This window comes from Zootoca vivipara, chromosome 17 (genome assembly GCF_963506605.1).
Source record: "Zootoca vivipara chromosome 17, rZooViv1.1, whole genome shotgun sequence".
NCBI classification, from domain to species: Eukaryota; Metazoa; Chordata; class Lepidosauria; order Squamata; family Lacertidae; genus Zootoca; species Zootoca vivipara.
The window spans coordinates 30221746-30235623 of record NC_083292.1 but is presented as its reverse complement, the minus strand read 5'-3'; the positions used below and the strand labels follow the sequence as shown (position 1 = coordinate 30235623).

The 13878-nt window shown below is 44.0% G+C and overlaps 1 protein-coding gene across 11 annotated transcripts in view; it reads right to left on the bottom strand.

Moving 5' to 3' along the window:
* Window positions 1–13878, bottom strand: part of MARK2 (microtubule affinity regulating kinase 2) — a 120236-nt gene that overhangs the window by 32734 nt on the left and 73624 nt on the right. For all 11 annotated transcript variants that reach the window (XM_035098414.2, XM_035098419.2, XM_035098418.2 and 8 more), the window contains exon 2: window positions 1709–1888. In XM_035098414.2, the coding sequence (XP_034954305.1) occupies window positions 1709–1888 (180 nt within the window). The remainder of the gene's footprint in view (window positions 1–1708; window positions 1889–13878) is intronic.

Genomic DNA, 13878 nt, shown 5'->3' with positions numbered 1-13878 from the left:
CTCAGACAAGAATGCAGGACGTGATTTAGTAGAGGAAGAACAAACAAGGTGGGCAGGTCAGCTTCAGCCAAGCCACTCCTGCTTTCTTCAGTGGAAGCAGGTATTTCCCTCAAGGACCCTCATCAGAGAATTGCCTGCAGCATGTGCTTACAAGCCTCCAAGAAGCTGAGTCTACCACTGCTTGGAAAAATAACCAAGAGTCCAGAAAACTGTCTGCCCCACAGGACAGCAGATTCCATCTTGATGAGCAGTGGGGAGCAGGGACTGCAGATTCTCCCCACACTGCCTGAAATAGTCAGGAGGAGAAGGTAGAGAGCATCTGAAAGCTTTGCAAATGGAAAAGCTGGCTTTTTTTTTTGAAGGCTGCATGTTTGTTCCTCAGAACTAGCCCTGGGTGTGTGGTATGTTCAAAGTGCTTCACTAACAGAAGGGAGTGTGGTACAGTAGACGCAGCATGCCAACGTCTCAAGAGGAAAACCAGTACAAGCTATTTTGGTAGAATGACTTTGGTGTGGTTCAGAGCGGAGTAGGGTTCTCATTTGGACAGGCACTTCAGTGGCCGGAGATAAAAGATTTTATTTCAGTAGTATGGTTTTACTGCTAAAATGTGGTTTTAGAAACAAAACAAAATCCATACGCAATGAGAGAGAATATTTGTTTTTGTAAGATGCAACGTACTGGCTTTAAACCTAAGAATGACAATGAGATTTTGACTTGTGCTATTGGGCTTTCCTGTCTCCTCCTCTTACTGCTGCAGCTACATATGCCACCCCAACCCACCCAGCTGCTTCTGAAGGTTAGGGGACCTCTTCAGAGTTGAAGAATGGTGGAGCAGAAACAGTGACAACTGACCCCACTGACTAACGGCACCTTATGCTCATTCAAGAGGCTCTTGGGGGCCAAGTTGCAGTGCTTATAAAGGTCATCTACCCAGAGCCCTTGTGGATAGGAAGGATTATAAATCAATTTATACATAACTCAACAAGCAAAGGGCCCTTTACATATATTACTATGCAGTGAGTGCTGATGCAGCACAGCAGCTAAGGATGGGAGAGAAATCTCATCAAACTCACTAGGTGGCCTTATGCTGGTCACCCCCTCTCAGCCTCATCCATTCCATCTTTTTTCAGTTAATAACACTGTGCTACCTTACAGCCTTGTTCTGTGGGCTGATATAATGTAAGGAAAGTTCTTTCAACACCCGAAAAGGCACCACAAAAGTGTTAAGTATTACTGCTGGTGCAGAACTGGCTCTCCTGGGAACCTTGGCTTTTGTTGTTGCTGTTACAAGAGATGCTTATTTGTAAAGGCAAGTTACTAGTCCTCAAGGTTATGGAGGTGCGACAAACACACATTTTGTGTGTCTCCCCGCTCCCCTTCTTAACCTTTGTACTTCTTACCCGTTCACTCCAGGCAATCATCGGCCTGTCCCTCTCCTACTTCTGCACCCCAGCTGAGCCTAGAAACTCCAAGCCCAACACTAAGAACTACCGGTATGATAAACAGATCTGAGTAAAATTGTGCTTTCACCTAAACCACCGAGACAGGTCACAGAAGCCAGCTTTTCTGGTTGCAGAATTTGATTTCCCCACATCTCTCTTTTTAATAGCATTGTTAGTTGGACAACTAGACTCTCATTGCCCCCACATTTTTGGAGGTTGCCTGCATAAGCAAAAGACCGCCATTGCTCTTGCTTCCCCTCTCTCACCTCTTTCCCCGTCAGGACATGCCGTGCCAGTTTGACCTTGGCGAAGTTGCCCTTCCCAATTGTCTTCAACAAGCGGTAGTTCCCAATGTGTGGCTGCTCATCAGCGGAGGTAACTGGGCCGCGGCCTCGCAGCATGTTGGACTTTGTGTTGGGCTTGGACTCCGGATGTCCCAAGGCCGGCTGAGAAGAAATTAAAAAATAAAATAAAAACAAGAACAACGGTTGGTTTCTGCAATGTCTAAGCAGTTCTACCCAGTGTCAAAGTTCCCCCTCTCCCACTTTCCATTCCCATTCTGGAGTGAGAGAAAGAGAGACAGAATGTTACCCAGTACCTAGTAACCAATACTTATAAACAGCAGTCCTTCAAAAAGGCCGCAAAAGTTACTAGTCTACAAGCCCGCCGTGCATGTGGAAAAATTGCTCAGTCTGTGCAATATATACTGCGTTGCAAAATTTATTAGGCACAGAATTTGTACTTTAAAAATCCATAAAGTAGACAAAACCCTACCTTCCATCACCCTACAAAACCTCCCCCATTAACCAAAGCTGCTCACAGTATATTTAATGAGATGACCAGCTGGGCAGCTGAAAAGTAGCATCCAGGGGTGATAACCCAACTCAAAACTCCAGCTGAGAAAAGATCCAGGATGTTATCAGTTTGAGGAAGGGAGAACAGCTGCTGTACAGGCTGACTGCTTGGACCTCTTTGTGGATCACAGCTCAAAACAGCCATTTCCAACACACCCTCAGGCAGATACAGGCTGACTGAGGATCTATGATCTTATTTGCAGGGAAACCCAAGGAGCAGAGATGCTCAGAAATTCAAGGGATGCCTCACCCAGTTGTTGTTTAAACATGCAGTAGAGGCCACATCCTCTAAGGAAATGACACTGCCCACTTTACCTTGCTTATCACATTCACCCTGCCAGAACAATCCCCAATTTACACATAGGGAAATAAAACTGAGATCATGCAAATTTGGGTTCAGGCCATTGCGGTTCGAGGACCCGCCCCCCCCCCGCGAGAAATAAAGACACAGTGACACATGGTATTTGGGTTAATGGGTAAAATAAGGCCACAACTTTATTGGTTAGAGCAAGTGAGAGGTATTGGCTTAGCCATTGGACACCCTAGCAATATCAGGTTAACACTCCGAGGGAGGAGCCTGTTGATGCAAATACAACTGAAAGCTCCCCCTGGCGTCACCGGGGGTTGTGCCATGGCCCTAGCCCCCAGCAGGGCGTCGGACAGGATCCACGACCGCCGGATCCCTTAAGGGGATACCCCTATAAGAGGAGGGTTGGATGATGGCCACAACCAGTCCTCGAACACACCAGACAACTCCATATTCCAATGCCTACCGTCAAAGAAGTTGTGACGAATTGCTACGAGGTAGGCGAAAAAACCAAGAGGCCGGTGCCAATTAGCCAATTGGATAAAAAACTCCTACCAGGCCCCTTGGGCAACCAAAGGCGACCAACCGAAGTCCATAGCGAGGTCAAAGCAAACACACTAAGGGAAGACCTGAAGGGAGGGTGGGTGGGTGGGAGATCCGTTGAGGAGCAGCAGCAGAAGGGGGGATTCGGATGCTGCCGCGCTGTCTTAAAGCAGGTAAACCCCGCCCACGGGCTGGCCCTATTGGCCAGCCAGGGGCCTGAGCGTGGCAGCAGGTAGAGGTGAAGCAGGGGGCCGGACACGCCCCCCCCGCTTGTCGCGTAGAGCGGGTCCCGCCCGCAAAGTCTCCCCTCCCTGAAGAGGAGAGATCTTCAAAGGCATAGCTGTGAACCAGAAGTATCTGAGCTGCGGCTCCCGTTTTCTAATATACCACAGATGGAGAAGCTGTGGCCATCCAGATGATGCTGAACTGCAACTCCCATCAGTCTCAGGCAGCATAGCCAATGGTGAGGGATGACAGGACCTGTAGTCCAGCAACACTGGGAGGGCCATAGGCTCCCTATCCCTAGGCTATTTTACTTTATTTATTTCAAGGATTGATCAGCCCATCCTTAATCAGTAGATACCAGGGCAGAGTTCACATAAAATTAAGAACCAGCATACAGAGAGAAAACAACCGACCAAGCTCAGCCTTATAAAGAGTCAGACCACTGGTCCATGTACAGTCAGTACTGTCTACACTGACTGGCAACAGCTTTCCAGGGTTTCAGGGAGGGGACACTCCCAGACCTACTTGGAGATCCCAGGGACTGAACCTTGGACCACTTGCCAGATGCTCTACCACTGAGCTATGACCCTCCCACAAAAGTAAACCAAGATTCTAGTCTTCGTGGGTCTGAATGGAGGACTGTATTATACTGGAACATAGGAAGCTGACATATCCTGAGTCAGACCACTGTTCCACCAAGCTCAGCACCGCCTATGCTGACTGGCAAGAGGATCTTCAAAGTGTTAACTTGATGTCAAAATAACTATGTTGGCATTTGCAAGAGGGTGGTATTCCACAAGAGGCGCCACCACAGAGAAGGCTCTGTAAAGCAAGTTTTCCTAGGAGTGGAACATGGAGAAGTGCCTCCACACATCCAATTAACAGAGCAAGAGAAGTAAAAAGAAAAGGAAAGATAGTCCTAAGGAGCTTGCAGTCAAAACAATCTTAGCTCCCATCTATTCCACCTACCAATCTCCTCCCCAATCCTATTTCCAAATCTGTCCTCAAAACTGAAACCTCCAGAGCTCCATCTCTGGATGACCTTGCCAACCACACCTTTGGTTCCAGAGCCCCCCATCAAAGCACTTGCTTGCAACATCTCTCAAGCTAATTTCATCTCACACAAGGGCAGAAGTTAGCTTTTTTGGGTGGGTGGGTGGGTGGGTTTTTAAAAAATCCACCACACTAAAAGAAAAGAGTTCAAAGACAACCAAAAGAATTTCAAAAATCAACAGTGCTTTATATGAGTGTGTTTGATTCCTTCCACTTTTTGTCATCCTATGTGAAGCCACTGGCACAGGGCATTTGTTTGCACTCTTCCTAGAAGAGGAAAGAGCGCTCTGTTTGCACTCCACTGACTGCAGGAAGTATTCCTGACTTGAGAGTGAATAGAGAGGACAGCCCTAGCTGCAGCAAGTAGCAGGGAGCACAAAGCCTTACCCAGACTTGACAACATGCACGTTGACTGAGGACACCATCTCACAACACTTCATGCTTCAGGGTAGGGTTTTTTGTTTTGTTTTTTAAGTGGTTACAGGATAATTGGACTATGACTTAAAAGTGCCTGATTGAGACCAGGCTGAACATGCCCACAACATTCCCCTTGGCCAGATTTTCAACCTGTTTAAAAATCATGACCACTGAAATGCAGCCGTGCAAATCTCTGCATCTTGAATTTTGTGCAGTGAGCCTGCAGATGTGCAGAATGCAGACAGGCCTGGCAAAATGAAAAAAAAAGCTTTCTGCTCTGGCACTGCACCCCACACTTGGCTTGCTTTCCCAAGGACACTCTGGGCTGTTGCTCTCTTGGGCTCACTGCAACAGCTGAGCCACCATTCCAAAAAGGCACCCTGGAGGAGCAGAATCAAATGCTGCATCACTCATTTATAATTTACACTCACGTCTGGGTACGGAAGGAGGAAAAGGAACATGAGACATTGACAACAACCAAATCTCGACTCCTGAGAGCAGGACTAGAGGCATGGGGACTTCATGTGACTGAACCTTCAGAGGAACCTATTCCGTAGGTATTAAAATGTGGGCTGCCGCTAAAGAGTTTAGAGCAGGCATCCCCAAACTGCGGCCCTCCAGATGTTTTGGCCTACAACTCCCATCACCCTTAGCTAACAGGACCAGTGGTCAGGGAAGATGGGAATTGTAGTCCAAAACATCTGGAGGGCCGAAGTTTGGGGATGCCTGGTTTAGAGTTTAGGATTTGATATCCTGCTTTATCACTACCCTAAGGAGTCTCAACTCCTGCCAACCTACCAGTTTGAAAGCACGTCAAAGTGCCTACAGCAGGAAGGTAAGCGGCGTTTTCGTGTGCTGCTCTGGTTCGCCAGAAGCGGCTTTGTCATGCTGGCCTGGAAGCTGTACGCCGGCTCCCTCGGCCAATAACATGAGATGAGCGCTGCAACCCCTGAGTCGGTCACACTCTCTCTCGCATGCTAATGGATACATATACATTACCAAACCCAATTGAAAACTGTTGAATTTCATGTATGACAACTTGGGATCCAGATATATGAATGAGCCCCTCTCTCTTTATTAGCTTGCCTGGGCATTGAGATCACCAGGAAATGCCTTTCACGTACAGTAGTTCTGCTGATAAGATGTGACTCAGTGTGTGGTTACGCCGCACGGGGCCTTCTCCATGACTGGCATTTCAGCCACAGAATTCCCTCCCTCCTGAGGTATAACAGGTATCCTCAACTGGTCATCTTTTGATGTGGATTTAAAAGTACCAATTCTCTCAGGTTTTTCTGGAAACTGATGTAATGCTGAATTGAAGACTGTTCACTCTGAAGCTTCTGGGATTTTATTTTTTTGCATTTTAACTATTTTAAATGTTGTTGTGATTTTATTTTTATAGACATTTATCAGTTTTGTAAACACCATGAAATTGGTGGGTGGGATATAAGTGCAAGTATTAAGTATGTTTATAGCACCTGTTTATTACATTACTCCCATCTTTCCTCCAAGAAACTCAAGGTGGCGCTGAACATGGTTCTTCCATCCCTCCTTGCTTAGAAAAGCACAAACAAATACAGATCAAACAAGCCAAACAATCGTAATTGATAAGGTACATTGGCTCAGTTAACAGTGCCTTTTAAAGCGTTAGTGAATAGTTTCCTTTGTTGCTTGCAGCTTTCCTTCCACGTAAAAGAAGATGGAGGGTTTGAAGCAGGTACTGTATTTCAATTTCCCACCAAACACTTCCTTTAGCAGGCTGAGGTAGTGCACGTTTTGTTTTGAGTCCAGGTAAGTTTAATATTTGTCCCATAATTTTAAAACAGCTGCTTTTAAAAGAAAACTTTCCCAGGAAGTCTTTTTTTCCAACCTGTCCCCTTATTAATTCCATTATCCTCACAGTCCTGTGAGATAGTGTCCCTACCCTCACACTGGCATTATGCAGCAGTGTAACGTTACAAATCAGTTTCAAAGGCTGCCCCAGACACAACACATGAAGAAGTGTGCATGCACACGAAAGCTCACACCAATGGCAAACTTAGTTGGTCTCTAAGGTGCTACTGGAAGGATTTTTTTTAAAAAAATTTTGTTTCGACAACACATTGCAGTAATCCAAAGAGAAGGTTTACAGGGCGTGGAACACTGAAGCAAGGATCTCTTTTGGTCCCGGTACAGTCATACCTGGTGCAGCAGCCTCAGCTAGAACAAGGTACTCTGAGCCACGGAGGGCATTGTGACAAAGACAGAACAATGAGCACCTCAACTATGAACCGCTCCCCTTTTAAGGGAGAGTATAGCCTCCTGCTGAACAGGTTGAACACCATTCACCAGTGCAAAAGTGGACTAACAGTACCTCTGCCTTGTCTGGACTGAACATCAGTTTATTGGCCTTCATCCACCCCATTACCATGCATGCCTAGGATTTAATTTAGCATCTCCATCATCTCAGCCAATTAGATAAATAAGAGAAATAGAGTTAGGTGCCAACTGTATTCCAAATCCCTAATTGATCTATTGTAGTACAGGGTTGTGCGTCATATCTAGCCAAATCCTGGGGATAAATGTACAGTGTGTGTGTGTGGGGGGGTGTTCTTGGCTTGTCAGAGACAAAATGAAATCCGTATGAGGTGGCACAGGTTGAAGCAAGACCTCCTGTGGTGCTTTGGGGATCCAAACAATAACAAAAGGTTGCAGAGAAAGTGAAAGTAAGATCCCTAAGCTTTCCATAACATGGGGGGGGGGAGGTGATGAAGGAACAGAGCGCAAACAACAGGAAAGATAGTTGAGGGAGAGCTCCACTGTGACTGATATGTTTAGACATCTGAGGGAATAATTTTATCTGATAATTTAATCCCTTTTAGTTCTCCCCACCTTGAATCAACTTAAAAAATATGGCTAGTACAAAAGCCCCTTGACCTATTTTTCTGCAATTTGATAGCCTTTTTTCACTATGTGCTAGTTTACCTGCAAATTCCATCAACTTTGGTCAAAAACAAAGAGAAGTTACAGCCCTTAAAAAACAAAAACCCAAATCCTATGAGTGGGAGGTGATGGAATGAAATAGACCAGGGGTGGCCAACTCCCAAGAGACTGCAATCTACTCACAGAGTTAAAAAATGGCAGTGATCTACCCCCTTTTTGGGTTCAGGTCAAAGTTGTTGAGCTTTTATAGGAAGGAGGAAGGCCCATTTTGAGGGGGTTCGGATCAAAGTTGTTGGGTTTTTTTCAGGGAGGAGGTAAAATGTTGAGCTTTTTTAGGGGAGCCACAGTTGTTCAGCTTCTTTGGAGGGAGACAATGATCTACCAGTGATCTACCGCAGACGTCCAGTGATCTACCGGTAGATCACGATCTGCCTGTTGGACATGCCTGAAATAGACTGATGGATCCTGAACCAAATTGGGCAGCTCACAAAGCACCACAAACTGGAGCAGACTATTTTCTCAAGTACTGACTTGGGGCCCAAATGTGTTGATCAGTAAGCACACTTGGTGGTTTGATGTTTATGTTACCTGAAGCCTGAATGCCACGGAGTTACAACAGAGATACCCACAGCACCACTTTCTGTAAGCAGTTGCTACACAGATGAGTAAAACTACAGAAGAGCAGTGCCACCCACACCCAATTTGTACAAGCTCTCGAGAATTATACCATGAATGATTGAGGGATCAGGAGAATCAGTAGGGTTGCACTTCCATCTCATGCTACAGAGTGACCCAGGCAGTTTTATTGCTAAAACCAGGCCAAAACCTCAACTGAAATGGATCTAGAAAATGAGTTTCATTTAAAAGTGTCTGGAGACGGCTGGCAACTACTGCTTGAACACTATGTCCAGGAAGGAAGTGTTAGCAATTGGCCCAGGGGTCAGCAAACATTTTAAGCAGGGGGCTGGTCCACTGTCCCTCAGACCTTGTGGGGGGCCAGACTATATTTTGAAAAAAAAAATGAGCAAATTCCTATGCCCCACAAATAACCCAGCGATGCATTTTAAATAAAAGGACACATTCTACTCATGTAAAAACATGCTGATTCCTGGACTGTCTGAAGGCCGGATTTAGAAGGCAATTGGGCCGCATCCGTCCCCTGGGCCTTAGTTTGGGGACACCTGAATTGGCCCATAGTTGTTCAGAACTTCTGAGCCCAATGAAACTTTTTAGGAATAGTAACACTATTGCCTCCTATAAAAGAGGCTGGGAATACACCCTCTGTTAACAAGGAATTTGTTACTTCCTGTACCCAGCCAGTCACCCCCTCTCCGCTTGATGCAGTTAGCTAGGATAGGCAAGGGACACATCCACAGGCCCTAAAAGGTAAAAGTTATCCAGCAAGACAATTGTGAGGTCCGAAAATTGCTGGGTACAGGCAATTTTGTTCTCAAAGTCTCTTGCAAACACATCACAAAGAACTACAGTACTGGGATTCCACCATATCTATCAAATCAGATTTCAAAAGACTCAAAACCATTTGGAAAAGCTCCACAGGATGGTTTGGTGGGAATGCAATTATGGTGTAGAAAAATGGCTACTTCACCATCACTACAGAGAAGGCTTGATAATTAGCTCTTGTGTTCGGTCGGATGCATCATGAAATCTTATCCAGATGTGTTCATGGCATCTTTCAACCTGCTTCAATGCCCTCAGCTTAGGTGTAGGGTTCTACTTAGCTCTACAACCACTTGAGTTATCTCTGCATTCCACAGAGTGACCAGAAATTTGAAAGAACTGCCAGTCAAACCAGCCAGAAAACTCACTAGATTCCATCAGAATTCATTAATCTTGCCCCTCCCCTGTAGAGGGGAACAGTTGCTGTAAGCCAGGGGTGGCAAACTCCGAAGAGACTGCGATCTACTCACAGAGTTAAAAACTAGCAGTGATCTACCCCCTTTTGGGGTGTTCAGGTCAAAGTTGTTTAGGGAGGAGGAAAGCCTTCTTTTTTAGGGGTTCAGGTCAAAGTTGCTGAGATTTTTTTAGGAAGGAGGAAGGCCCATTTTTAGGGGTTCAGGTCAGAGTTGTTGAGCATTTTCTGAGGTGGGAAGAAAACCCTGTTTTGGGGGGTGAAGGGCTAAAATGTTGAGCATTTTTAAGGGAGCCAAAGTTGTTGAGCTTCTTTGGAGGGAGCCAGTGATCTACCAGTGATCTACCACAGACGTCCAGTGATCTACTGGTAGATCACGATCTACCTGTTGGACATGCCTGCTGTAAGCCATAAACCTCAACAGAGAGTGATCTGACTGTGAAAAATAAGTTCACATACAATCTTTCACTTTCAGATCAGCATCCTCCTTTCCCGTAGAAAAAAGCAAACTGAGTATCTGTCCTACTACATGGGTTGGGCTGGTGATATCTTGGGACAGCCTCATGGTCCTAATATATTAAGCAACTCCCAAATACTATAGAATCAGGACTCCATGGGCCAAGTAGGTCATTCCACATTAGTTCAATGTGGTCATGCCACCCACCGTCTCAGATTTTGATGAAACTTGGTGTATACCCTTCCCTTATGGTTGAAAGAAACCCCTTAAAAAATTCCTCTATCTAAAACGGTTTTAATTTTATAGCCCTTCAAAGTTTCATGAAATCTGAGTTTCTGTCCCTCTTGAGATCCTCAGCCTTGTGTACATTTTATTTTTCTTTCTCCATAACCAATGATCAGATCTCTTTGAAATTTTACACAGAGCTCAATAACATGACGAGGATTTCAGGAAAAAATACACCAGCACTCAAAAGATTTTATGAATGCCTTAAAAAATTATAAATGATGGAATCAAAAGTTTTTGATGGTGAAAATCATTGCAAAGACATGCTCTTTCTTGGCAAAGAATGAAATTTATGGGTTTTTTTATGTCTTGTAACAAATTTGTACGGGTTTTTGGACATTGTGGGGGGGGATGGCTACTGGATACAACTTTCCTACAATCCATAGCTGTGATAGAAAAAATTAATGAAACAAAGTTGTTAATCTTAAAATTTAAAATATTATTGGTTATTATAGGTTTGTTTCATTAATTTTTTTCTATCACAGCTATGAATCGTAGGAAAGTTGTACCCAGTAGCCACCACCCCCCCACGATGTCCAAAAAAGCGTAAAAAAATGTTACAAGACATAAAAAACTCCTTGGGTTTTTTTGCGTTGATTTGATGTGGAATGACCCAAGTGTGACTTAACCAAGAGCAGAGCATGGGCTGCCCAACCCTTTCTCTCCTAAATTAGCAGCAAGCGGGGTTTCATCCTAATTCTCCTAGGCTTTTTTTAAGTCACAGAAAGCACAAGCAGGCTGCTCTCTAAGCAGAAAATGCATCCATGGAAACCCATGAATATCCTATTTCACTTGTTCCCAGTGTATGAGTCTAAGCCACAAGAGCAAAGAGAGGCAAACACGACCATTCACTCTTGTTGACAAAGGTCTGCAGAAAACATGGAGAAGAGGAACCATTTCTGCTGTTGAGACATAGCGGTCTGGTGTGGGGAAAGTGGATAGGGAGATGTTTTTCTCCCTCTTGTAACACCAGAACCTGGGGCCATTCAATGAAGCTGAACGTTGGAAGATTTAGGATAAGAAAAAGTACTACTTCGCACATTGTATAGTTAAACTATGGAATTTGCTCCCACAAGATGTAGTGATGCCTACAGACTTTAGAAGAGTGGATAAATTCATGGAAGATAAGGCTAGCAATAGCTACTAGCCACAGTGGCCATCTTCCACCTCCACTGTTGGAGTAAACCTTGGAATGCCAGGTGCTGGGGAATCAAAAGTGGTGAGAGCCCAGTTGTACTTAGTTCTTGCTTGCTGGGCACTCTGAGAACAGGACATTGGACATGGGCCTTGGGCCTAATCCAGCAGCAAGGTTCTTCTTATCTTCAAAGTGTTTGCTCTGTGGCGCAGGCTCACCAGTGTCTCCAACCAGTGGCCTTACGCTAGCACTCCACATTGTGCAAAGACCTATCTGGAAGAACCCACCTCTCAAAATCTGCAGTGGAGGGTAGCAATGACAGTCCTAATCATTCCAGAAAGAAACAAGTGGTACTGTGGTAACTTGGGCAGAAAATGCAACAGGGAATGTTTTCAGTCAGGCCGTAAGACTTCTGGATCAGGCCCAGAGACCAATCTAGTCCAACATCCTGTTCTCACAGTGGCTAACCAGATGCTTATGGGAAGACCACAAGCAATAGTGCAATAGCATTTGTGATTCCTAGCACCTGGTCATCTCCTGACAAGTTAAGTTTTCTATGTGCAGAGATTTCCCCATTATATACAGTATACGGTAATATGGAGGAGGCATCCCATCCCACGAGTCCCCAGTCTGAAGAGAGATAGTCAAGGTAAAGCATTACCTAGCAAGAACTAGCCATGATCAGGAAAGGAAGTTAAGAGCTTTATGATCATCTAATAGGCTCAGACCATGAGGAGCACAGAGGTCTAAATCAAACACATTGTTCTAATTATCTCTTCTTGAACCAGCTCATCATTCAAAGGTTTTTAAAATGCTGCTCTCCCTCTCCCCCCTAAAGAGATATAACTTTATGATATAACTTTTCAGAGGAATATCAAGCCTAGTCCGTTGCAGCAAAACCAAGAATGCCCTTTGGCACCTTAACAAGACTAATAAAATTATGGTATAAGCTCTAGTACACATAAGCTTACGCCACAATACATTTGTTTAAGTCATTTAAGTTGCCACAAGACTCTTTGTTGTTTAAGCTTTAATCAACAGATTAAAAACAATCTTCCTTCTAAAATAAATAAATGACTGAGTGGCAGCTTTTGTTTATTAAATTGTACTTTGCTCCTTAAACACTCCCTTTTGCTCACTAACTCTCAACAACACAGGTTGTGGTAACATCCAAATTAAACTATTTTATCAATTAAAAAACCTGCTTAAAATCCAACAAAAATTATTTAACTGGCTCATAGCTCTTATTTAGAATTCCCTGCCTGTTGATATCATGCATGCACCTTCGCTGTACGCTTTTCGGCATCTGCTTAAAACATTTTTGTTCGGGCAAGCCTATCTGGACATGTTAATGATGGCATGTTTTAATATTAATTTACTGTTAACTGTCATTATTTTTAAATGCTTTTAATTAGTTTAGACATTTCTGGTAAATTGGAATATTTCTTGTAAAATGGCTTAGAGGTTTTACTGCAATCAAGCAGTATATAAATTTTATTAAATAAATAAAATAAAAATTGTTTTCAGAGTAAGATTTTTAAAAAGTCAGATGCCTGAAGTCATGCAGTTAATTCACTTAGTATCCTGAAATAAACTGTGGTCAGAGTTTACCCATTCTGAGAAAATCTGATTTATTTATTTTATCCAAAAATGTATATCCTGTGTTTCCCATCACAAACATATTGCTCAAAACAGTTGACAGGTATTTAAAAAATAAGGACAACAATAAAAATAATAAAAATAATCCATCAATAAATAAGTATTAAAAAACTAAGGGCACAAAGCTTAAGTCAATTTGGATAGCCGGACTGGATTCTAGCAATGAAACTCCACATAATATCACTGCTTCTTTTTTAGGCCTAACAGATACCGCCAAATGCAAGGAGGGAAGGATATTTGCTGCCCCATAATATTTCAGGACATATTGTGTTTTAATATTCTGTTAGGATTATTAGAGGAGCGTGCTGCTATCTATCTATCTATCTATCTATCTATCTATCTATCTATCTATCTATCTATTTATTTATTTATTTATACCCCGCCCATCTAGCTGGGTTTCCCCAGCCACTTATGCCATGGAGCCTATCCAAGCCCAGCAGCCCGTTTTCCAAAGTGACCAACCAGATGCTGATGGGCGGAAGCCCATAAGCAGGACAGAAGAGCACAATGCCCCCCCCCTGCTGTTGTTCTCTAGCACACTGTCACTAAAGGCTAATAAAATCATTTCCAAGAGGGGTACTTCCAACCTGTGCAATGGCCTCTGTTCATGAAGGAGAAGTCTACAAATGCCTACCGGTATTAAGCCTGATGGCTATGTTCTACCTGCACTGCTATAGGCAGTATGCTTCTGAATACCAGTTACTGGAAA